The sequence below is a fragment of the Falco naumanni genome, chromosome 5 (genome assembly GCF_017639655.2).
Source record: "Falco naumanni isolate bFalNau1 chromosome 5, bFalNau1.pat, whole genome shotgun sequence".
Classification (NCBI taxonomy): domain Eukaryota; kingdom Metazoa; phylum Chordata; class Aves; order Falconiformes; family Falconidae; genus Falco; species Falco naumanni.
Genome location: NC_054058.1, coordinates 73,406,258 through 73,432,480, shown reverse-complemented (window position 1 = coordinate 73,432,480; position 26,223 = coordinate 73,406,258). Strand labels below are relative to the sequence as shown.

At 36.9% G+C, this 26,223-nt stretch overlaps 1 protein-coding gene across 8 annotated transcripts in view; it reads right to left on the bottom strand.

Moving 5' to 3' along the window:
• CACNA2D1 (calcium voltage-gated channel auxiliary subunit alpha2delta 1) overlaps positions 1-26,223 on the bottom strand; it is a 431,936-nt gene that overhangs the window by 219,250 nt on the left and 186,463 nt on the right. For all 8 annotated transcript variants that reach the window (XR_005828022.1, XM_040595297.1, XM_040595291.1 and 5 more), the window contains exon 4: positions 15,504-15,563. Coding sequence is in view for 7 of the 8 variants with exons in the window: in XM_040595297.1 (XP_040451231.1) it covers positions 15,504-15,563 (60 nt within the window). In the remaining variant the exon portion in view is untranslated. The remainder of the gene's footprint in view (positions 1-15,503; positions 15,564-26,223) is intronic.

The following is a 26,223-nucleotide window of genomic DNA, read 5'->3' as shown; positions in this document are numbered from 1 at the left end:
ATGGAAAGCCAACCTGGTGGCTGCTGTCTGTCAGTAGGATGGAGAGAACAGCAATCTGTCTTTGGAAGAATGCTCTTTTACTTAAAACCAGTTTCAGCCCAAGCCTGCACACATGCTCCCAGCGGCATGAGCAGCAAGCCTGGCTCCTGGGAGATCACTTCTGATGTTCCAGTTTTGCCTGTTTCTTCTGACTCCCCCTAATCCTGCCCAGAGGCAGAAGTCAGAACAGTCCTGCTTTTAATAACTCAGAGGAGTCGTCAGCTGGTTCTGAATTTGCAGACCTTCCTAGTTCAGAAATTGCACACAATTTCAAAAATACTTTAAATCTAAAGTATATAGCTCTTATTTTAGACAAAGAATTATTGAAGCTCACAGCATCCTAGCATTCCTATCAGAATCTGTGTTAACACATGTAGGCTTGGGCCCTTATACTTTGTATAATTCACTTTAAAATTCTTGTACTGCTCAGCACTTCTTTGAAATTCATCTCTTTTCTGGAATTCGGGTTGGACATAGGGACAAATAACAGAAGATGTGAGGAAAGGCCAGTGAGAGAAATTCTGAGCAAGAGAAAAAGCTAGCTATTGTGAAAGGTGAAAATAAGGCAGGTATTTGATGAAAAAGATGGGCAGTCAGAAAGGTTCCGGCTTACTTAACCAAAAAGGTTACTGAAAAAAAGAGCTTAATACTGGAAGAACATAATGAAGAAGAGAATAGAAGTACATTGGAAAGAATATATTAAACTGATTTGAGTTTGAAGAAATGCATCATTTTTTCTCAAAATTTATCTTGTAATGCCTGAGGGCTATTTCATCTCAGCTCTCAACAGCACCATTACACAGTATTACAGAAGCATGAACTGAGATTTCAGAAAGCCAAAGGAATGAACTCTTAAAACACTACAGGTGCTTAAGAAGGGATAATTGAAGACGGGAAACTTGGGCTGAAGAGGAAAGAAGAAGGGATGCTGCAAAAAAAGGGTGAAGTGTCTTGTCAAGGATGATGCCATGGTTATATCCAGAAAAGACATAGATGTAAAAACTGAGAAGAAAGGCAGAAAGCAATTGCAGCAAAGAAGTCATTCCTAAACCTTTCCCATCAATGGGCTTCTTTCCTCTCACTTCCCTTTCCCCTTCTTTTCACACAGTTCAGGGTAAAAACTTTGCTATCTGCCTTGCCAAAGATTGATTTGTTTTGTTTTTACTTTAGGAACTTCACTGAATGTGATGGGCTGATAACTCTCACAGCTCCAGAAAACTATATAAGCAGAAACCATCCTAACTCACCTACTCTTTACCTGGGGAAAGTCCTCGAAAACTATTTCAGCAGATCTTGTACTGCAAATACCTCTAAACACTTACACCATGTTCTAAGATGCATTATCAGCATTATGATAAAAACCACTATTCTGATGAGACCAGCAGTCTGTATGCTATTCAGACACAATGCACTAGAAATAACAGACATGCACAAACCATAGATACTGGTGCAGAGTAAGCATCAGCCAATTGTGCAAAGTGAGCCCAAGGGCCAGAACACCTTTCCTGCTGTGCTCCACAATAATGCTATTCATACTGAACTCAGTGAAACCACCTATTATATTTTCTGTGCTTGTATGTTCATTTCTGCTCAAATATTCCTGTCTTTAAAACATGACAGAGGTAAAAATTCAAAAGCATGGGCACATACTAGTTTAACTGCTTGTATTCTCAAAGTATCTGAACCCACCAGCTTTAGTCCCTTGCAACCTGCAAAACAGAGACTCACCTAACACTGTGCACCTGCTTATATACATAAATACAAACGTACTATTAGATGTCATTTTTGTGCATATGTACATGTAGATACATACATAAACATATGTACAAGTATACAGATGAAAATTTATACAATTGATATATGGATATACATACCTCCCTCCTATTTATGTAGGACTAGTTTAAGACTATACCTTGCCTGATTCTTAAAATATCATCTCAACCTTGTTTAAAAACACTGGGAAATAGGAAAAAACATATTAATATCTGAGAAATGTGTAAGCTTTAACTCTTGTTACCTTGAAGTAATAAAGAAAACCATTCAATCTGTTTCATGTTAAAGCATTTAAAACTCTTGCAAATATAGTACTGCAGAGGTCTCATGCAGATAAAAGGTTTTGACATACTCAGTTGTATTTCTTTTAACATTTGCTTATCAATGTATAGATGACATGAAGAGATGAATAAATTAAAGCGCATCCTATTCCTCACAAACATAGCCCAAGTTGAACTGGATGTATGGATTTGCACTGCTCTACTCTTACTAGTACATGTAACCACTTTAGTGAACTATTCTTGTGTCAGCAAAACCTACTGATATGAGTCTGTAAATAAAATCCAGTCTTGCTGTCCATGTCATAGTTCTTTTTCATAAAAGCAGTAGTCATAATTCATAATCATAGCACAACTCATAATATCGTAATTATTTTAATAAAAATAGTAGGATATTTGCCCTACTCTGTTGGCAGAATATTTGAGAAACTCATTAAACTGATGGAATTTTCCTTCAACATTCCTTCTTCCAATTTTCAAGCTAAATTTATCCATAACTGCTATATATCTACTGCTCCAAAGAAAATTTGTTTTCTCTTGAACAGTATTTCCTCTTGGAGTTTATTCTTGACACAGAGCGTTTGCTGATCTGTAACCACAGTACTTTTTAGGATGGAGCACACTTTATTCTCCATAGAGAGCATGATGTCTGCATTTCAAAATAAAACAGATCAGTCCTGAACACAGACTGCTGTTCACCCACATTGTGCTTGTTACAGCTGCCCCCGAGACACTTAAGAAATGTCCATACTCATTCTGCGGCATAGCGTGCAGCAGGAACAATTCTCAACTGACTATGCAGGCAAGCCTATACAAGGTTATACCCTGTGTCACTCTCTGTATGTCTCCAATGTTATCTCAATGAGTTTTATACCCTCAAATACTCTTGCATGCCTTGATGTAACTGATGTAGCAACTGAAGCATGCAAACTCCCTCGCTTCATGCTTTGATAATATTATTTTCTACGCTGCATCACTTTTTTCACATTATTTCAGCAACTTTGAGAAGAAAAGTACAAATGCACACACATATGACTTTGAGCCTCCTAGATACTGTCAAGAGAAGTCAAAACAACAAACCTAGTTTGAACACTGACAATCTATGCCACTTGGTCCAAAAGTCAGGTCCATAGATTTGTTTTATTCAACAGCATTTATAGATGTAAGTTTTAGAAATGTGGTTCCATCCCAGTCTTGAACGTTTTTTTCTTAAAGAAATGCGTCAAGGAGCCAGAATTAAAACTCTCTCCCCTTCTGTGCATGAAATACACTAACAAGAATGGGTTAAGCACAGGAAAATACACAAATTTGAGATTGCTTCTGCTACTCTACAGTGACTTCACCCACAAAAGCCTTTCATAGTAGTCAGGCTGGCATTGCTGACCCTCTGCCTTTTGCTTCCTACCCTACACTTTTTAGGAGTTATAAAGTGCCAAATGAGCTATGGCTTTAAGCAAGTGCCAGGCTCTACTTAAAAACTGTCTATGATCCTCATCTCCTGCATTATCCACCAATTTTCCGTTTTACCATTTGTACGTTTAAACAGCAGCTCTCCACCTTGAATGCAGAATCTCAAAACATGGTCTAAATTAGCCTTATGCAGCAATGTACTGATATACTTTACAGATATGTTTCATAAATGTCTTACCCAAAGAAGACTGTACATAAGAGTGTTGCTTTGTAGTCTCATAGATATGTTGTGCCAGGCCTTACTATGTTTTCCCTAATATTAAACTTTATGAATGGTATCCAGTTTAAGGAGAGCTTTGAGGCAGAATTGCATTGTGGTGGAGAGAAAAGAGAGATCAAGAGAGACTGGAAGTGTCGAATTCAATCGCCTATATCCTGTGCTCCTCTGTAATAAGAAAAATAATCTCTTTCCAAGTCAGCTATCAGCAGAAGAAATGGACACAATCATCACTTGAGATTAACAAATGTACTGATATTTTTTAAAAGACTTCAGTTTTAGTCCAGCCTGTGTTTTTTCCTTGTTATCCCCCATCAAAATAAAAAAAAAAAATTTCAAAACACCCTCTGCTGCAGTAAGACAAGCCTAGCACACTACTACCTGCATATGCTAGTAAAACAAAACTAAAATATTCTATCCAAAAGGTAGGGAAATGCTATGGCAAGACTACGTACTTCTTCAATTAGTATATTAGAATACTTTAAGTTTAGAAGTCATTTAAACTACTATACATATAGAAATCCAGATGAAATTAATCTTGCCTTTATAGAGATCATTCGGTCTGGTAGAAAACTTTTGCTGGAAGTCTTCATTCACTTTTTAGGTGGAAAAAAATCACATACAAAGCATAAAAAGTTTTAAGATGGGAAAACACCAGAATTTTGTACAAGCAAGAAAAACAGCAATAGAGCCAAGTTCCTTAGTTTTACTGTTTTCATGTGTAACTTAAAAAATGCAACCTGAAGTTGCTCTCTTGAGAACTTGTAATGCTCAAAGGAGTAAGAACAGAATCCTATCTGAATTAATTATTTATCAAGGATTATTCATCCATTTTTAAAAGCAAAGATCTGTTCTGGATTCGCATAGTCATATTTATATTTATTCTTCATATTTTCAAGACAGTTACAGTACACTGCTTCAGTGCAGTGTAATTTGGGACTACCAACTGGGAAAATGAAAATAGAATGAGTGTTTTCCGTAAACACATAAATTACAGGCAGTCATAGGGTTGGCCTAGAGCTCTCAAGACTTGCTAAATCCTTATGTCTCTCCAATGAGACCTAGAGTTGTTTGTGTATTTATTTACAGTTCTGATTTGCTCATAGCTGATAGCAAAAATGAACTGAAGAAAAGTAAACAAATGGTTAAAAGCTCACATTTCTGGTCAAATCAAGTAGAGTTTTTTAATGTTTCTTTGCATGATGTAGAGGCATATCAGCATATTGCTAATTTTGAAGAGTTTCTCTCCTCTGTTATACATATCTCTTGCCTTGTGGCCACTCATCGTCATTTTCAGGACATAAAAGAGCCACAACTTCACCTGTTGTTTAAATACTAATGAGAATTACACTCTACTCAGTGGATGGAAGGATAAGAATTCCCAAATCCCTTGAGCAAAACACAGCTCTTAATAATAGGATTGTTGAGTACTCCTAGGCATTTTAAAGTCTATGCAGAATGAAACTCCCATTAAAATGTCTATTGTATTTCAACTGGAAAATAGTACAGACATCAAACTTTTTCTATCTTCTGTTTTCTGTTTTGAACGACTGCACAAGCCACTGTTCTTGGACCATCGCTTCTTGGTAGTGTATTTTAAAATACATACAGTTTGGAAAATGAGGTAATTTTTTATTTTCTAAAGTCATTAGGCTTTGTCTCTCTCTTTTTTTTTTTTTCTTTATTTGCATGGTATTTCATGTGACATCTGAGGCCTACAAACTTTTAAATACACAAACTTTCAAACTTCCATGTCAGGTCTTTTTTCTAAAGATGATGATTTGTGACAAAAACAAGCTGAATTTTCATCTAATATCTTACAGGAATCCTGTGGCAAAAGAATAAGGTAAGTTCTCAAGGCCTTCATGACTCCTGTGTTTCTGTCATTAGAAAAAACAGAAGGAAACGGAGTGAGCTAGAGATCATTTAGGCAAACTCGACACCCACAAATCCATGGAACCCGATGGGATGCACGCCAGAGTGCTGAGGGAGCTGGCAGATGTTATCTAAGACACTCTCCACCATCTTTGAAAAGCCATGGCAGACAGGAGAGGTGCCTGAGGAGTGGAGAAAAGCCAATGTAATTGCAGCCTTCAAAAAAGGCAGGAAGGAGAACCCAGGAAACTATAGGCCAGTCAGCCTCACCTCCATCTGTGGAAAGGTGATAAACATTTAATCCCAGAGCTCATTGTGAAGCATGTGGAGGAAAAGAAGGTTATTGGTAATAGTCAGAATGGATTCACCAAGGGGAAATCATGCCTGGCCAACCTGATAGCTTTCTGTGATGGAATACCTGCCTGGGTAGACAAGTGGAGAGCAGTGGGTGTTTCTGCCTTGACCTCGGCAAGGCTTTTGACACTGTCTCCCACAAGACCCTCGGAGGGGAGCTCAGGCAGTGTGGGCTGGACGAGTGGGCGCTGAGGTGGGTTGAGAACTGGCTGAGCAGCAGAGCTCAGGGGGCTGAGATCAACGCGCAGAGTCTGGCTGCGGGCCTGTAGCTCATGATGTTCCCCGGGGGTCAGTGCTGGGTCCAGTCCTGTTCAACTTGCTCATCAGTGACCTGGATGAAGGACAGGCGGCTGCTGGAGAGGGGCCAGCAGAGGCTACGGAGATGATAAGGGGACTGGAACATCTCCCTTCTGAAGAAAGGCTGAGAGAGCTGGGCATGTTTTGCATGAAGAAAACTGAGAGGGGATCTTACCGATGCATACAAATATCTTAAGTGTACATGCCAAGAGGACGGGGCCAGGCTCTTTTCAGGGGTGCCCAGCGACGGGACAAGGGGCAACGGGCACAAACTGCAGCACAGGGAGCTCCACCTGAATATGAGGGAGAACTTCTTTACTGTGAGGGTGACAGAAAATATGAACAGGCTTCCCAGAGAGGCTGTGGAGTCTCCTTTGCTGGGGACAGTCAAAACCTGCCTGAACATTGTTCTGCACAATCTGCTCTAGGTGAACCTGCTCTACCAGGGGTTTGGACTAGGTGATCTCCAGAGGTCACTGCCAACACCAAGCATTCCATGATTCTGTGAAGAAAATTACAAGTATCTCCAAATACCTAACCCACTCATCTTAGAATTTCAGAAAGGCTCTATTTTTAATATGCAATAATGTTCGTAGTCCTAAGCCCCTATCTATATATTCCCAGCATTTGCCCCTTCTGACAGGAAACATTTAAAAAATATTTTGGGACAAATATGCTTTTTTTTAAAAAAAAATCTCTAAGGTTTGCTAATATGAATGGCATTCCTTCTCTAAGAATTAAAACTTTGTAATATTTTCTGAATTTCTCAGTCTTTTAGAAGTCTGACTCCATTATGAAAAGAATGTTACTGCCTTAGTCCATTGATTTAACTTTTTTGTGCATATTCAGTCATATCTTTTTCTTTGTTTAATTAAAAGAAAAAAAAACCCTTCTCTCCTCTTATTAGTAATTTAAGACCAGCAGAATTAAGTATGTTTATATTCCTTTTTTTCAAAATATTGGCACATTTCCTGAATTCAGTGTAAAAAGGGGTCAGGATAATATGAATGTGATGGCCAGTGCAGGAAATGTGTTTGCCTCGGATATGATGGAAACAAAGGAAACTAGTTAGATACCAGTTATACTGGCAAGAAAGAATCAAGGAGAAAGATAGATAGTTACGAACTGAAAATATTTTGTAAAGCTTACAGACAAAATAAACAGCATCTTTGAAGTCCATTTCTAATTGATTTCACTGATTTACCAAAGGTAGTAAAGCACTGCTAAGAATTTTATCACAGATTTACATTAGCAACTGAATCTGAAGGTGAAAACTAAAATAATAAAAAAACGTAGTCAGCTTCATCTGTTTTATGAATTCAATGAACTCAGAAAATATGTACTACTGCAGCCTGTAGAAAGCTTTTCTTAACACTTCTCTATTGCAAAATAAAGAACCTACAGGGTGTTAATAAATTGAGTACAATAGTACATCTTGCTTTTAATAAGATCTTTGTTCAGAAAGCACATTAAAGACTCATTCAAAATGAAGGTGATAACGCATATGTATGGTGCCTTAATGATGAGAAATCACACCTTCCTTTCTTTTTTTCTTTCCCAGCTCCTTCCCGCTACACCTTTTTCTGAAGCTGTACATTTGTTTTTTAAATGAGTTGCCTGGTCAATAAGTAAAAAGTGTATTAGATGTCTTTTAACATATTTGATTTTTCAGATAAAATGGAATGCTTGAAAGATTCAACAATGATTGAAGGTGTTCACTTTACTCTAAAAGCTTTTTTGGCAAGTTCCCTATGAAGGAAGCACTTCACTGCCCAGATGAGATCCTTGCAGAGATTTATGTTATAAAGTTATACTCCTGTACTCAGTGTAAGCATATTAAAAGATGATAAATAACCAAAATCTAAAGACCAAGACACAGCAGAAAAGGTAGCTCCTCTACAGTTACACATTTTAAATCCCTGCTTATATATAATCTCAATTACAATTGTAAAGCTTCGGTATCAACTTCCTAATTGGTTTAAAATTACTAAAGTGTAAAAAAATAAATAAATCAAGGATTAAAACTGTGATTACAAATGTGTTCAAATGATGAATCACACTAACATTTATAGTGGGGTTATCCTTATACAAGATCACATTAGATCGTATATAATGGAACAAAGGTATGGAAAAGCTCTCCAATGGCAATCCAGATTTTGAAGGAAGTCAATGATTTCCAGAGAGCCTAGGAAGTTCTAAAATTCCAGGCAAGCTAGCAAGAGGCATTACCCTTAGAAAGTTTTCTAATAAACTAGTTTTATTTTTGCCTTTAAGACATATTTCTCATATCTAACTAGTGCCTCCTAGAAATTTTGAAACCAGAATGCATCACAGAGACTTTGGGAAAATAAGAATTCGAATATTATGGACAGGATGCTGTGGAAAAACAAGTGGGCAGTGTCAGGGAATTTCCTGGCAGTGAATGACAGACAAATCCTGCACTCATCTAGTAATGCCTATGTCACATGTCTCCAGTCTTCAGAATGGGTATGTTCACAGTAAATATCTACATTAAGATGAATCTCTTCTTTTAAATTATGGAGATCCTAGGAAAGTACGGTGAGAGTGCTTTAAATGATGTAACTGCAGTATCTCCCATCTCGTTTTGAGAAAGCACTATTGAAAAACTTGCAGAAATGCCTGTTCCTGCAATACTCACAGTGCATTTTTTATGACTCTAAAAGGTTCGAGTGATTTGATAAGCACCAAATAAACATTAGAACAACCCCTAAAACCAACCAGTTTCAGCAAATCTGATTCATTCTTATTTCCTCTGCACCTCACCTTCCTACCACTCCCAGTGCACAAAGAGCTCTGTCCTCTGAATAGAAAGATGCCAAAGTGCAAACAATCACTGACAGGAAAAAAAGGTGACTTCAACCCTTTCAGTGAGATGGGCCACATTTAATTTAAATTATACACAAATTAAAGCTATATGTCACAGAAGAGAACATGCACACAGCCCTTCAGAGAATAAAAAATTATCCTCCCTAAAACCTTCACCATCTGCCTGTCAATTTAAATCAATCATTTGCATACTTTCTTCCAAATCACAGAGGCTTCAGAAGTGTGAGGCCTTACCCAAAATGAATCAAAATCAATGGAAGATATATTTCATTGGGTTTTGGATTAGAGCATTCTGCGAAGACACAGACAGCTATGACACTTTGCCCATGTTTAGTATTGTTAAAAATTCCACAAAATTATGAAGTATATCTGACTTTACTGGGAAAGGATTGCACACACACTTTGTGCCTGCAGGGACCAGTTCCCTGTACCCCAGGTCTGGAGCCAAATATAAACAGTTTCATTTCCCATTGAGGCTCTTTGCATCCAAGAGGACTATCAGAGGTACAAGCCATAAAAGAGCTGTATCCTCTCTCTGATAGCCTGAGAGAAAAAGTATTCTAGTTTTTCTCCACAGAGTTTTCCCCTCTTTCAAGAGACAAAGTATGTTTACTAAACTGCCTCTTTAGAATGAAGAAGTATTAAAGCTGAAAGTTTGGTGTTCTGTTTGTTTTCCACTTGAGGCTTTTAAGATGAAATGTTTTAGTGTTGTTATGACAACTACAATAAATTACAGACAGTCCTGAAAATCTTCAATCTGCAAGACACATCAAGCACAGAGAGATGTCTACTACGCTCTGCTCTTGCAGGTCACCTCTTAGCTCAGATCCTGCGATGCCAGACTTGTTTTATCTGTTATCGTTTTTATCTTCCATTTCTTTGCTGTGCAACTTTTCACTACAGTTTTATGCAGTCAATATTTTTACTAGAAAAAAAATCATAAATCCAAACTAACATTTCCATGACCTTTTGTCTTTACTTTTAAACCCAGTTGATACTTAAACACCAGCCTAATCATTACCATCACAGCAAATGCTGTCTCAGAAATACCAGGACTCAGAAAATCATCATTTACACAGAATATGAAATGGCACTATCAGTTAAAAGATAAGGCATATTGAAAGTATTTTTCATGTAGCACTTCAATGTGATAATTAATCCCTAAAAGTCTGAATATCAGTCTTCATATAAGTAAGTGGATGCTAATAGGCCATCCATAAAGACTTCTCTTATTAAAATACAGATGAGATATTCCTTATGTTTATACATGTGTAAGTACAATTAATATTGCAACCCAACTGGAAACAAAATTGCATTAGTTAACCAACCATTGCAAGGCAATCAAATGTAGTATCAAATGTAATTGTAAAAGAACCATTTGGGGAATAACAGCAATTATTTCATACAGAATTCTCCCCTCCTTCCGATCCTTGTAGAATATTTTTCATGCATCTCTATGCCAGAAAAATAATTGGACCATCACAAGTGTCAAAACCAACCCCCTTTCATTCTGCAGCATACAAGAAAATTCAAACAGACAAGGCTGTTTCATTTAGAAATATTGGTTTGTATCTCTGATTTGTAAATGTATTAATCTAAAAGCATTTAAGTAGATTTTATTTCTCCACCTGTACATGCAGCTAGGGAATTAGGCAATATCGTTGGAGCAGGGAGCAGAGAACGGCATTACTTTATTTGCCTGAAGCTAAGTGCTTCGGACTTGCCTTCATAAACTTCACAAATATTCTCTAAAGACTTACTAGTTTTCTATCAGGTAAGTATTATTTTAGGGCTGTAGATGTAAACTGCAGTTCAGATATTTCAATTGACTTTGTGCTTAATCAGGAAACAACACGTTACAATCCAGTATTTATTTTTTTCCTTTTTAATTCAGAAGATACTCAGTATTATTTATTATTCTTAATTAATATTCCTTTGAATAATTTTGCACTGTTTAGTAAATTAATGAGTATTGCCAAAATTATTTTGATATTTAATTATCAATGTAAAATACCAAAATCCATTATGATCTTTAATTCTGTCAGCTGAAAACTAATGGTAAATATGCAAAATACATGCTATTAACTCATTTTAGCTTTTTATTTTTGCTCTTGAGACATTCAATATACACCTGAGAAGTGTTCATTTATTAATAACAAGAATATATATAGCCCCCAGTGTCAATCTGTGTTTTTAGAAAGTTATGCAAGGTAACAGCAGGATAGAAATATGAAAATACTTTAACACCAGATATTCACTATTCAGTAAGTTGCTGGGTCACAGCTTCCCAGGTTCATATTAATATCAGTCTGAGATTTCTATTAGCACAGCTATTTTTGCTTTTGGTAAACATGAACAGATTATCTCAGATAAAACCAAAATAAAATTTAGTAATTCTTAAACTTTGGTAAAGGTTCCTTTAACTGTTGATCCTGGCAAGATCATGGAGCAGATCCTCCTGGAAACTATGCTAAGGAACATGGAGGACAGGGAGGTGATTCAAGACAGCTGACATGGCTTCATTAAGGGCAAATTGTGCCTGGCAAATTTGGTAGCCTTCTATGATGGGGTTATAGCATCGGTGGAGAAGGGAAGAGAGGCTAACAGCATCTATCCGGACTTCTGCAAAGCTTTTGATACTGTCCCACACAATATCCCTGTCTCTAAAATGGAGAGCCACAGATGGACCGCTCAGCAGATAAGGAATTGGCTGGATGGTCATACCTAAAGAGTTATAGTCAATGGCTCAATGTCTGGGTTGACACCAGTGGTGAGTGATGTCCCTCAAGGGTATGTATTGGGACCAGTATTAATTCACATTTGTCAGGAACACAGACAGTGGGATTGAGTGCACCCTCAGAAAGATTGTGGATGACACCAAGCTAAGTAGTGCGGTTGATACTACAGGGGGATGAGACACCAGCCAGAGGGACCTTGGCAGGTTAGATAGATGGGCCTGTAAGAACCTCATCAGGTTTAACAAGGTCAAGTGAAAATTCCCACACCTGGGTTGGGGCAATCCCAAACATGGATGCAGGCTGGGCAATGAGTGGATTGAGAGCAGCCCTGTGGAGAAGGACTTTGGGGTACTGGTGAAGAAAAAGCTGGACATTAGCTGGCAATATTTAATCATAGCCCAGAAAGCCAAACATATCCCATGCTGCATCACAAGCAGCATGTCCAGCAGGTCAAGGGAGGTGATTTGGCCTCTCTACTCCACTCTGCTGAGACCCCACCCAGTGTACTATGTCCAGTTCCAGAGCCCTCAGCACAAGAAAGACATGGGCGTCTTGGAGCAGGCCCAGAGAAGGGCCACAAAGATGATCAGAGGGCTGGAGTACCTCTGCTTATGAAGACAGGCAGAGACAGTTGGGGTTCTTCAGCCTGGAGAAGAGAAGGCTCTGGGGAGACCTTATAGCAGCCTTCCAATACTTAAAGGGAGCCTACAGAAAAGATGAGTGTAGGACAAGGGGTAAGGTTTTAAACTGAAAGAGGGTAGATTTAGATTAAATATTAGGAAGAAATTCTTTATTGTGAGGGTGGAAAGACACTGGCACAGGTTGCCCAGAGAATCTGTGGATGCCCCCTCCCTGGAAGTATTCAAGGCCAGGTTGGATGGAGCTTTGAGAAATCTGGTCTAGTGGAAGGTGTCCCTGCCCCTGGCAGGGGGGTTGGAACTAGATGGTCTTTAAGGTCCCCTCCAACCATTCTATGACTCTACGAATCTATGATTTACCAAAAAGACCAAACTTAAATTATTACTTTTGTTTTTCTTTGCTTTGACTTCTTGAACTAGCTGGAATTTAATATACTACAGCACTGGAAACATTGGAAGAAAATTACTCTCGATCAACAACAAACAGTAGGGAACAGGGATTGTAGCAGATGTGGATTTCTGTTTCTATCAGTGGTTTAGTCTCAACTTTTTTTCTAAAAGGCAAGCAAATTCTCTCCTTTAGACAATTTGACAGTCTTTACATGAAATCATTAGCCGAGATAACAAAAGCGGGGCTGTGGGACCAAATCTCAATCTTCAAAGGTTTTTCCCTGTACTAGCTAATTTCAAAAGACCTATCTGAGGATGCTGAACTTTTATTATACTGCAACATTAACATACAAATAAGCTTTTAAAAAATCTTTAAAGCTTACACACTTTTTTTGCTGTGAACTGTGCAATAAACACTAATATTTTGAATAAGGTGCTAGAAGAAGCACTTTGGCAGTCTTGATTGACATATACCTTCTAGCTCTGTATAGACCTTGGTATTATGGCCATCCCTCTTTGCCCTTTCACTTTTGGATTCATTCCACTGAAGTCAGCCCATATATACTTCTCCAGAAAGCAATGGTTGTGATATTTTCTTCTTTAAAGTCCATACATAGGTTATTGTTCAGCTGCAATCTGACTGTCAATGACATTGCTGATTGAGAGCTCATTAGAAGCAGAAATAGATTGTCCCAGAGAGTTTCTTTCTACAGTGACTCATGTGCAATGCTGCTGGAAGGGCTTTTATCTCCCCAAATCTAATCCTGGATGAGAAATGAACCTCATACAGCATGATGTCCACTGTTCATAATGCTATCAGAAGTACTTTAAGAACCACCATCTGCAGAAAGTTTAATAGTATATCTTCTGTTTTCCATCACAGCCATTACGAGAATGAATCTTCCAGTGAAAATTAAGTTTATCAGAAAGATATGTGTGCAAACTAATTTGAGCAGGCATTTTCTAAAAAGTAGGCCAGAAGAGAAGAAAGATTACTTCTGGCAAAAATGGAACAAATTAAATTATAAGAGGCTTAATACATTTATTTGAAATTTAATTGCATAACCTAATGTCAAGGTTATTATATGGTGCACACTGTTCTCATTCAAATTCAAAACAGAAAGCACAAGCTCAGTTTGCAGTTACTTTATTATAAATCCAACTGCATTTTTTATTTTATTCTGACCATAGTCTTTACCTAAGCCACAACATTATTATAAAATCACATTTCAAAATTACTTTGAGATCTCTCCTTGGCAATGAATTCTGATAAGACCAGAAGCCTCTCTGGTAAGACTGACTTCTACTGCAAGTAAAGGGTAAAGAGAAAACCAAAAACTGTTGACAGTGTTGTTGATGTCATGCTGGTTGTGTACAGTAAGAAGCAAAACAATTAGAGCATCTGATTGTATTCACACTTTTCTGCATTGAGTCCATCAAACCTGCAGGTTTTGTGTTCTATTCAAAACAGAGACACATTATCAGAAAAAGTCTCTGTAGCATTCTCAGTATTGTATCCCTATGGAATATGCAGTCTGTGTTTTACTGGGTTAATACTTTCATTCTAATGAAGGTGTGCCTGTGCAGAGAGCATGCTTAAAAGCATTCAGGCTATGTCCAGACCCTCATTGCACCCCTAAAAGTCAGTCACTCTTATCTGAATTATTTTGCCTGACCTTAGGGTGTTTTTTTTGTCTGTTTGTTTTCAGATCTCCAAGTGTCTGAGGAACATTGGATCAGAAAAGACATTATAGAAAAGCATTGTGTATTTAAATGTGTGCCACTGTGATACTAGTCAATGTGTAAATACAGTCTAGGTTTGTAGCAGCATCGCATAAAAGCACCATCTGCTTTTATTTCTGAAGGAACAGGAAATGAAGGCATAAAAAATGACTTTGACCCTTAGCAGGGAACTGTAGCCTAAAATTAACAGTCTTATAATCATGCCGCACTATATTAATTTGGCTTCGTCGGTAATAAAGAATTAATGTACGTTTTACAATCATCACACTTGTTATTCAGTAAGTTTGAAATGACTGAAGAAGACAATTTAGTGTTTGACCAAGCTAGGGCCTCTCTCAGTAGTACTAGAATACTGAAGAGATGCAATTATTAAGTATAGAAAGGGATTTAAAAAATAGTCTATGACTCCCAATATAGCATGTAGAAAACCAAATCCTTCTCTATTAAGCTTTTTCCTGCTTTTTTCTACCACATCAGGAAAAAAAAAACAACTTATAAAAATATTTTCTACGATTCTGTGTTTCACACACTTTTAACTGATAGTAACCATCACTTAGAGGTCTTCTCTGTAATCATTCCTTGTATGTCAAAACAAACAGATGGTCTTGTGCACACCTCAGAGCCACGTCACAGTTCTCTAAAGCTGCCTATGAGCTTCTGAAGTGAAAAGTCCACTTTATTCTCTAGACACCTGGACTGTGACTCTGTTTACTCAATAAAATAAGATGCCCATTCATAGTCAATGACTCCTTCTGTCATGGCTATATAAACATGTTTGTAAGAAAGTAGTTAACATTTCAAAGAGAAAAAATACAAGGTGAAAAGGAGAAAAACTGAAACTTACCCCAAATTCATCCCTCCACTGATGTGATGCTTGGTACTTTTCTGCTTCTTTAGCAAGGCGCTGAAAACCAAAGAGACAGAGGACATACAGTTTAGTCTTCACCGATTCTTCATATAGCAAAGTCTTCCTTTTTTTAGTTTCTTCATATACATGCTTTCTCTGTATAAGTTTCTATATAGCTATGCTTTTTTGCACTTTGTTTTTCTGAAATTTGTTTTACTGAAAATATGTGTATTTCAGTAAAGATGTGCCCTCTCATTTCAAAAGTGCTATTTTGTTTATTATTGCTTATTTAAGTACTCTAATCATGCATTAGAAAACTCAACGCTCATTCCAATGTCGTTTAAGAAGTTCTAATTAAGTTCAAAATCCACCAATATCCTTCTGAAAAGACTTTTTCTTTACACATATCACCTTGCCTTATATGCATTACCATCCAATGACAAGTATTTATTAGAATCTTAAAACCCAGTATTATGGACATTTATTTCTCCATTAAATTATTTAGCCTCACTTACAGGAAGTACTGGCATCCCCTGTGATTATTAGGGACCCATAAAACTCAGTAATTCGGACTAGCTGTAGTCTGGTCCCATAGACTGAATACACATCAGCAGTTGCACAGTAACAGACATGCTCCTAGAGGGAATTTTTCTTGTTTAAATTAAATTTGAAAGAAATCCGTTTTGTCCACTTAGCCTCATGGGAAGCAAAGCACAGTGCACAGGAATGATGCTGTTTCAAATCAAAATCTTGTACAGACACATCCACTGGGTTGGTGACATGTCCCTCCTTATATAAAATCATAAGCCTTCAAAAAAAAAATCTATTTGTACATGCTTATGAGAAGTTTATTACAAGTTTGCACATCAAAATTGCCGAGTGTAATGCGGGTTCTCCAGTTGAGCTGCACGCCGCATCCCCAGTGCCACAGCCCTGGAAGTAAGCAACCATCCTGAAAGCAAGCAAGCCCACTCTGAAGAGGCAGCTACCTTATACAAATATTTGTAGTTCATGTGGACACAGCCATGTTCTAATTGTTGAGTGCCCACCCTCCAAACTAAATTATTATATAGCCCAACAGAAAATTTAGCAACAGTTTCTGGAGATTCACAGTCCCTTTATAACAGAAAGAGTCTGGCAATATCTACCAGATAACTAGGGATGAAAACGGTTTACTGTGTAACGATATGTGCACAGTGAACCTGATGATCTTTTTAATATCCAGACCAATTCTACAAAAAATGAACTGGTAGTCTAAGTCATATTTTCAGATGAGTCAACTGTTAGTTCTCACTAACAACCAGCAGGAGTATGACCAGAAAGTTCACATGAGCTGGAATCACAGAGATGGTGCTGCCAGAACCTCACCCCAGCCACATCCAGGATAGCAACCCCTATGTTACCTCATCCCATGACAGCAGTCCCTCTCCCCTCTCTAACAACTATCAGGATGATAAATTTTACAAAGCAAAACTTAGGATCTTTTCCTTTTACATTTGCAATCATTCTCTATAAACAAAAAACACCAACAAACCTGTGTGCTCTGCTGCCAGAAAATAAGTGTCCCCACACACTTGTCTTATGGTCAATGCCCATGAGTTTTAGCTAACACAAAGCTACTAACATCTTACAGGCATTGCCAGCTGGAGGTACCCTCCAGAGTAGGCAAGTACCACATGTACAGGAGAAAAATTAATTTGATGCACTACACTGTGAAAAAGCACAGTACATCTCTCCCTTGACTGCACTGGACAAACTCCTCAGAAACCTACAGTATTTTGAGTTTTCTGGTAATTTCCTAGAACAATTCTGTCTGTCTAATTTCCTCACTCAATATAGCCAGTCCTGCATATAAATTTACATATCCTCTGGTGAGTTCAAGCCAATTAAGTGATGTTTCACCAGTCTGTAGCAAAGCAAAATATGACACTTACTACACATGCAAACAGCTGCAGTCAACACTATGCTTGGATTTCCTTCACAGTCTCCTTCATTGCCTTAAGGTACCCAGAGAACTGCAATTGTTTTCCACAAAAGACAGTAGAACCCAAATGCACAAGCTGATAAATGGATTATGAAAAGAAATATAAAGAGCATTAACATTACTAGGAATTTTGCATTGAAAGAACTGCAGCTGCACTTCAAATTCCCCAGTTCCATGAAAAAGTGGTAGATTCCTCAGCTAATTCACACTATAAAGCATAAACACTAAAAGCAAATAAAACCAATATAGTTGTCTGGGGTTTGATGTTTGGGTTTGTTTTTTTGTTTGTTTCAGGTGGGGTGGGGCGGGAAAGAGTATTTCCCACCACAGAGATACTGTATTCTTACTCTCCTTGATAAATTTTTCAGTCAGGTTTAAGTTAGAATCCATCTTAACTGTCTAAGTAACTTGCTAAAATAACACTACATTTCATTTCTACAGCTCTTTATACCTTGAAGTAGTTTCCAAAATGAGAAGTTGTCATTTGGGGTACGTGTACCTCTGCTAAAGGTAACGAAGCCCATACAAAAGCACAAACAACCAGCAACAGAGATACCGTAATGAACAATGAGAAAATGGCTGTTCCTTGACTCCAAAAAACTAAACCCCGACACCTCATTGGAAGTACACATGACCACGAGCTACGCCTATACACACTGGCTCCAGCAACAGGCTGAGACACCTTTTGGATGTCTTTTTGACTGCTTAACTGAAGAATCTCTGCAGTTTGCTGTACTGCATAGCAATCAATTTAAATTTTGCATCAGTTATTAGATCAATTTTCCAAATTGGATCCAAAACTTTAGCTGGAATGTACCCAAAAGTTTAGCTGGAATGTATATTTAGAATTTATTTCCTAGTATCCTATGTCAGAGATAGAATTAAAGCCTAGCCAACTTAATATCAACCCAGCATTGTTTTCCCTGAAACAGATCATCTTTCATCAACGATTCCTATAAATGCTACACAAATTACTAGTAGTCAGTGTAGTAGCTGTTCGCCAGGACTAAAATAAATCTGTAAGTTGAGTGGTCACAAGAATAAGTCATTTGATCTCTCAAAATGGGGATAAATATTGTATTTTTACATTCTATTACTTCAACAAAACAATCCTGTGATGGACATCTATGTAAGTTACATGTGCAAAAAACATAGAGAGGCATTTCCCAAAGACCATTCTACTACAGTATTCAGGCTACCCTGCTCACCTCCAGCAGAAGACTTCATCAATGTTTATGTGCAGGCTATCACAAGGGCATGGATAATGCAAGGCCTCAGTTTTCGAGAAGTGGGTATTTTAAAATATATGGGTTGACTCATAGTAAGTCTGCATGCACAAACCAGTATCATTCTCTCCTATGTAATAACTTATGGTTTTAGGAAAGATAAGGGAAGAGTACTAAATTTAAGGAAAAAAACTATATTGTGAATCTAAGGTGTTCTGAGAAGTGTTTGATTTCTATGCAAGGAGAACCTTGTTGCTACAACATGGAGTCTAATAACTGAGACATTCACCCTTTCACAGAGAGAGCCTTGTTATGAGCCAGAGTAAGAAGTCGAAACTCCTGGCTCAAAAATATCTAGATTGTGAAGCCAAGTCATTACCTATGCCCTTTATTTTGACACAAGAGGAGACTAATTTTTCATTTTTCTCAAAGAAATCATGCCTGCTTCCTTTTGAGGTATGCAGATGTCAGGTCTTGCCTTCCCTGTTTTGATGGAAGAGCCTCTGGAGAAGGCCAAGAGGAGTAACACAACAGCAGGCTGACACCTGGCACTTCCCATTTTCCCTCTCATTACAATGAGGGTTTAATAAGGTAACACCCTCTTTAACACCATGATCCATGGTGGTTCTCTACAGGTTTCTCTAGAAAATACTAAAATGTTGGGATTTTTTTTTTTAAATGTAGGAAAACAAGCAGAAATGGTTCTAAAACAAACATGCACAATCATATTTCTGCATTTGGGTTTTAACAACTTCTTACTCCATGTCTCTATATGCGTGCTGTGAGGACAAAAGGTGTGAGATGTTCCCAGACCCTGAATGAAGCTCTGCTTAACATCATATTTTTACATAGAGAGGATGAAAAAAGAGTCATCAATAAAAAGGGGAAAAGGAACAAAGCTAACATGTAACAGAAACATTCTGGCTTACTTCAAGGTACTTAAAAAGCCCTACACCGAACAACCTGTTGGAGAACAAGGATTCTCAGACTATGGCAACGAAACTCAAATTACTCTAAAATAGTACATAAATTGAAAAACCATGACCAGAAAGAAAGCACTGCAAAAGCTAACAAAACGTAGTAGCATCTCTTATGCTTTTGGAGGATGCCCGGCAGCTGTGAGATGGTGCTTCTAAGTAAGAGACCAAAAGGGATGATGCCAGATTTAGCCAGTGTGAATAACACAGTAGCTGACATCAAATTTAAGGTGCTTGAACACAGTGATTAAACAAGCATTTGTTTAATAAATGTTCCTAGATTAAACAATTATTTCTACCTTATTTTTAATTTTATTTTAACTTTTTTTAGTGAATGAGAACTTTTCTCTCCCTTGCTATTTTCTAAACAGCGTGCAGGATGCATTATTTTTAGAATACTTAGCTCATCAATAAAAAACCAATCATCTCTTGAAAGACAGCCACTGCCCAAAAATAAGTTTATTATTCAAACTTTCAAAGAAGTCAATAGTTATCTTCTACTATATTTCCTTAAATCTTTCAGAGAATGATTACCTTTAAAGCAAAATAGCTATTGGGAAAGATAGATGAGATGCAAGTGTTATTTACTTCACCAGCCTATCAACTTTTCTTTAATTTTTAAAGGGATTACAAAAGATGACACCAAAAAAAAAAAAAACAAAAAAAAAAAACAAAAAAAACCACAGGGGGAAAAAAAAAAAGGAAATGTAAACCAACAACTAAAAACCCAAAGCCCAGCTGCCAGTCAATCTCAAAACTATCAATTTTTGAAGGTCTTGTCTCCAGGTTCCAAGTGCATCCTCCTATCTCTGAAAGACAGCCTTTGATGTAGCATGGACTGCAAGAGAGCTGAAGAATCTTTATCTGATCTGTAAAGATCAGCTCCCTAGAAGGCCTATTCATCTTCCAGCCTTCATTTTTGTGAGCATATGACATATCTTTATCTCCTCCTAGACAGCACAGAATTCTGTCAGCTAATGGCCTAATTACAATTATATTCGATACAATGAAATAAATTTTTTTTTGTGCTTCTTACTCTCCTTTAAGTATTTTGTCTTTAAAATAATATTTGACTACCCTCTGATATATCAAGCTATTAAAAAATGTGTAAGCTTAGAGTTATTAGACATAAATAGCCTCACAAAGCTTTCTAAAATACCAAATCTATGGATTTTTTAGGTCATTTTAAGAATATAAATACCTAGGAAGAAAATACAATATCAAGCTTAAATAGAATGAGGTAAAAAAATACAATGAACTTCTAATCCTGATTTCAAAATATGATCCAAATATCCAGTCCTGTTCTGGCATAAACACTGCAAAAGCCACAAGGAGTAAGTGTAAAAGCAGTTTCAAACATGGTTTTCATTTATGTATCTGAAATACACATATTGTTATTCTGTGGATGATTATGAATTACACATAAATTGCAAGAGAGAAATATGAGGAAAAGATTCAGTATGACTAGAATAAGGTGTCGGAAGTGCCAATGGAGGACTGATACTGTTATTTTACTACAGCTTTAATACAGACTGACAAAGTTTTAAAGAAATCCATTTTCACCTCAGTAAGCTGTTACATTTGTGTGTTAAACCGAATTAGAATTTTTTCCACATTGATTCTACTGGCTTTACTCGCATGGAGTATGTTACATTTTCATAGTAATTCTTGGTAATTAATTACCCAAATACCCAAGAATTACACTATTCATTAGTTTCCTGTTACCCTATTGTATAAAAAGATCACCCGATTTGGCTCAAGGGGGTGTGATTTCAACAAGCGACACTCGCAAACTGGAAAGTCAGTAGCCAAAAAACGAGCGTGGGAGCGCTAATGATAGCAAGACCATAACCCCCATATAAACACATGTGAATTTGCTTTTCTTTGTCTTTATTTCCATTCCCTCAGTGGGACATGGGAGGGGTTCACAGGGACTGACTACCTTTTTACATGTAACTCTTCGGAGGATTTGCTATATGACCTTTCTTACAAGTGGACATTCATAATAATTGTCAGCATAAAAGATGATCTGGCTTTGATCTGGTGATCTGGCATATTAGTTTTGTGTTGTGGTTAAACCCCAGCCAGCAACCAAGCATCACGCAGATAAGATGGTCACAACCGTGAAACAATGTCTTAGACTAAACTAAAAACATACCTAATTTTGATGATTTAAATTGTAACCACAAGGTTTAATATCTCCTCTTACAAGTAATTTTTTTTGCTTTTAAAAATCTTTTGATTGCTAACACTGTAGCACGTTTCTATAATAACTCCTATTTCCCTACCTCAAATAAGAACTGTTATCCTGTGCAGTGCTCTATTCCATTATGTAAATAACATCATCCTCAGTATAAGTGTAACCAGATTTTTAATACTTACACAGATATTTTTTTACGGTGACCAACAGCAAGATTTCATTTCATGCTGATCCACAGTGTAGGTTTGTATCATTTATTTACACTGCAGAGTCACAGCCTCTTTCCTACTCTGGCATCTGCTGTGCCACGTGATGGCAATCTGGTCTGTTAATGAGGACATCTGAAGCATATAAGGTCACAGACAAAGAGTATGTTTGTAACTGGCCCCCCATACTCAACATAGACCTGGTCTGATGTATTCCTTAGCTGCTCTCTGGATCCAGTTTCACTTTTGTTATCTGAGGCAGTAGATGAGTCATATTCATAAGGAAAAAGGGTTTATTAGAGGTCTGCTGACATGGTGAGACCTACCAAAGCACTCTTCATATAAATTACTGGCCTAAATTTATACATAATCTAACACAATCAGCAATAAGCACAATCTTTGAAAATGGTGATATTATTATACACTGGACCACAATTCAAAATACCACCTCAAATGTTGTCTTCCACTATTAACCATTACCCACAACCTAAAATGCCAGATTTTTTTTTTCTAATCCAGCTGTAGATTACAAAACTGAACTTTAATTAAACAATAAACAGAAAATTACATATTTTGTGTGCTTGTCTAATTGGTTTCAAGCCATTTCTGCTTTATGCACATGAACAGTAATTCTATTTCAGACCTTCTTAATCAGTTTTTCTAACAAGATGACTCATATCCAACACAAGGCTGTCATGTTGGCTAAAAAGAAATCAAACAGAAAAAAATTTATTATCACCTTCTATATATTTAGAAGACAGGGCTTTAAAGAATTTCTCTATCTGTTAACAACTACAGCAACAATCATCCTTTATGATTCAAGACAACCTTTATCCCTATTGTTTAATTAAATGAGTGAAGGAAGAATCAGGCTGATTCTCCACAAAGAAATTTTACTTTTCTAGTGGTTTTCCAATTCCAAAGCAGAAGACTTAAAATAAATGAAGCCACTCATCTAAATAAGATCAGAAATCAATGTCAAGCCAAATCTGAACTAAAGCACTTGAGATTACAATATTGCAGGTGAAGTTAATGCTTTCTGACATCAATAATCATATTGATTTTAATAGGGAAAACTGAAATAGGGACACCCTAAATGAGTCCATCACACATGTGGCTTCTGACATTTAAAATGTCATGTGCAATCACCTGTCTATGACAAAACTGTCATATAAGAAAAGTCAAAAAGGATAAAACCAAAAGACCATTTGTAACATAACACTTCTCCACTACAGAAAAGCAGCCCTTCTCTAAAAATGAACTGGAAAGAGCTCTTGTCTTCTATTTCTTCCTTTCTCTTATTGTGTGGATTTAAGAATTTAGCTAGTAGTAGCAAATTATCAAACACAGAAGGCAAAAGTGACATAGTACCAGTACTTCTTCTACTCCTAAAGGAGTGCTGAGTCTTTTAAATATATTACACTATAGTATGATTCTCAGTTACATTTTAATAAAAATCTAAAATTTTTCAGAAGCAGTCAAATGTGCAGTTAATGTCAGTCTTTGATTCTGTCCTGAAAAGAAATCACAGAACAGCTGGACCATATACACCATTGAAAATCATCACTGGAGAAAAAAAATAATAAATAAGCTAAAAATCATATATTCAAACTTCTGGAAAAGCAGGATAGCTGGATATAAACCTAGGTGAGTGCACAACTTATGGAAGTTGCAGGGGGGCTGCTGCTAAGTACCAGTCAGTAGCTGTCTGAAAACTTACTGGTTTCCACCCCAGCTTGGTCTCTAATGTTCGTAACCCTGCTAAGCAGTAAGGCCATCCATCGGTACCAGATGGAGAGAAAACTTACGTGAGCAGGCAATGGGATACATGAAATGCAGGTGCAAGATCAGTGCTGGAAGGCACCTCACTGAGCACCAGAGAATAGGACAAGTCAAGTACAGCCACAATGAAAAACAGGGGGAGCACAATATTGCCTTCTGTGAATGGGGCACTGGGTCCAGTCCATGAGGTATGAAATATGGTTTGTATAAAATACCTTACAAACTTAACATGCTGCAAAATGAGTGTATAAAATATATCTGTTTAACTATTGTTAAACAGCTACAAGGAATGTAGAAAATTCTCTTCAGAAGTAGAGAAGCAGCACTTTTTTTAAATTCTACACTTTCCACATTTATGGGGGGACAAAGGGAGAAGGGAGATTTGAGAAGCTGGACAATATTGTGGGAGCTTGGTATTGCCAAAATGTTTCAGTAGACAAGAAAGTAAGATAGAGAGAACTGTAGATAAAGGCATGAAGAAAAATGATCAGAAAAGAAGAGTAAAAAATAGTCTGACAAATGCATCTTGACATCCAGCAGTGAAATTTTGCTAGTGATGTACAGAAACAGCAAAAGACCACTTCTTTTAACATATAATTTATCCTTCTCATTTGCAGAGGTTTCAAACCCTTAGAGCTTATTACATTTTCACTCTAATAATTCATATGCCTTAAATGCAAGTCACATTAGTGTTACATTTTTAAACAACCTCGAAGTGAAGGACACATGCTGAAACCATTAGACCGAAATTGCCAACTGCTCTGACAAGTCACAAACTGCATACCACCACCAGCTCCAGTTCACTGCCTGCCTTAGGAAACTCTTTTAAGCTTCACAGCTGAGCTAGTAACTTCACAGGCATTGATTAGAAGATGACACATACATTAAGTAGGCATGCCTTGTTACCCTGCTTTTTCAGCTGTAGCGTATGTGTAGTTTTTAGCTACCCAGGCAGACAGGCAGAGATCAGGACTACGTAAATTAATTTTAGAAATATCAAAATTAACCTGCTCCAAAACAAGTGTTTTAAAATGTCAACAGTGTAATTTTCCTTTAACTTAAAAAAACACTAACTTGGATGCAGTTCAGCTTGCTTCACAGCTCCTTTAACATCTCCATATGAAATATCCAGTAAAAAAAAAAAACAAACACAAAATACAACCTTTAACTGTTTAAAAATTATGTTGCCAGTTCCATTAAAATCTGGCTAAGATCCAAATGGGAACAGACACAACTGAAATACACATGCAACTGCTTTATTTCAAAGGGAAAAGTAGGAAAAGGAACAAATCAAGCAAATACCTCCTTACTAAGGACGAGGAGAAGGAAACATTGATATAGGCTTGCATCACTTACACAAGAAAAACACTAATGAAGTCAGTTATCTTTAAACAAATAGGGGATGCCAGTGCAGCTACATTTTGCCTCATCGTATACTCAAATTGAACAACACATTTAACAGAATATTGTACTTTTATATGAGTTCAAAAACAACGTATCATGTTATATTAACATACATTTGATATAACTGGATAACAATATTTTATATATTTCAAATATATCAAATATTCAAATTATTGTTTGCAGTATTATTTTTTTGTTTAAAATTATAGCATCTACTACTTAATGCAATTCACAGAAGTGGAGTATTACTAGGTATGAAACATTACATTTAAAGAAGTAGAGTGATTTCTGGATTTGCTCACACTTTGCGTGCTACAAAGGACATTTGGAAGTAATGCTGTTATAATCCCAAAGGAAGATCAGAAAGCTAGCAATTTAAAATCTCTGCTGAAGAGATAGTCAAATGTTTCTTTTGGTAACATGATCAGAAACAGCTTTAAGCTGTCTCAAAATTGTATGGATATCTATATAAAGAAGAGCAAAATTCAGAATTTTAAGAAATAACCAAAGTGAACAGAGCTCATTACCATCTCTTCCTCTGTAGAATATGAGTAAATGGTAAGACACATTCATAACCTAAACCAGCACGATAAAGTCCAAAGTAGTTAATGATCTATAACAAAACTGAAAACTGAGATAGCACTGAAGTCTTCAGTAGCATTTCCAGAAACGGTGCTATGAAACACACAACTTTATTCCTAACAAAATTCAGAGCTTGAATGGTAGAACCATAATGTGAACTTAATAAATAAATAAAATCAGCATCTTCATCTAGGTTCTCAGATATATAAAACAGAATTAATCTTCATTTGACTGATTAAAAATCTGTTAATGTATGAATCCACTTCTTAAAAATATGATGTTTAAAAAAAAAAAAAAAACAACAAAACCAAACACAGCTGAATAACAAATGTGGCTTTAACAAGGCAAGATAGTGT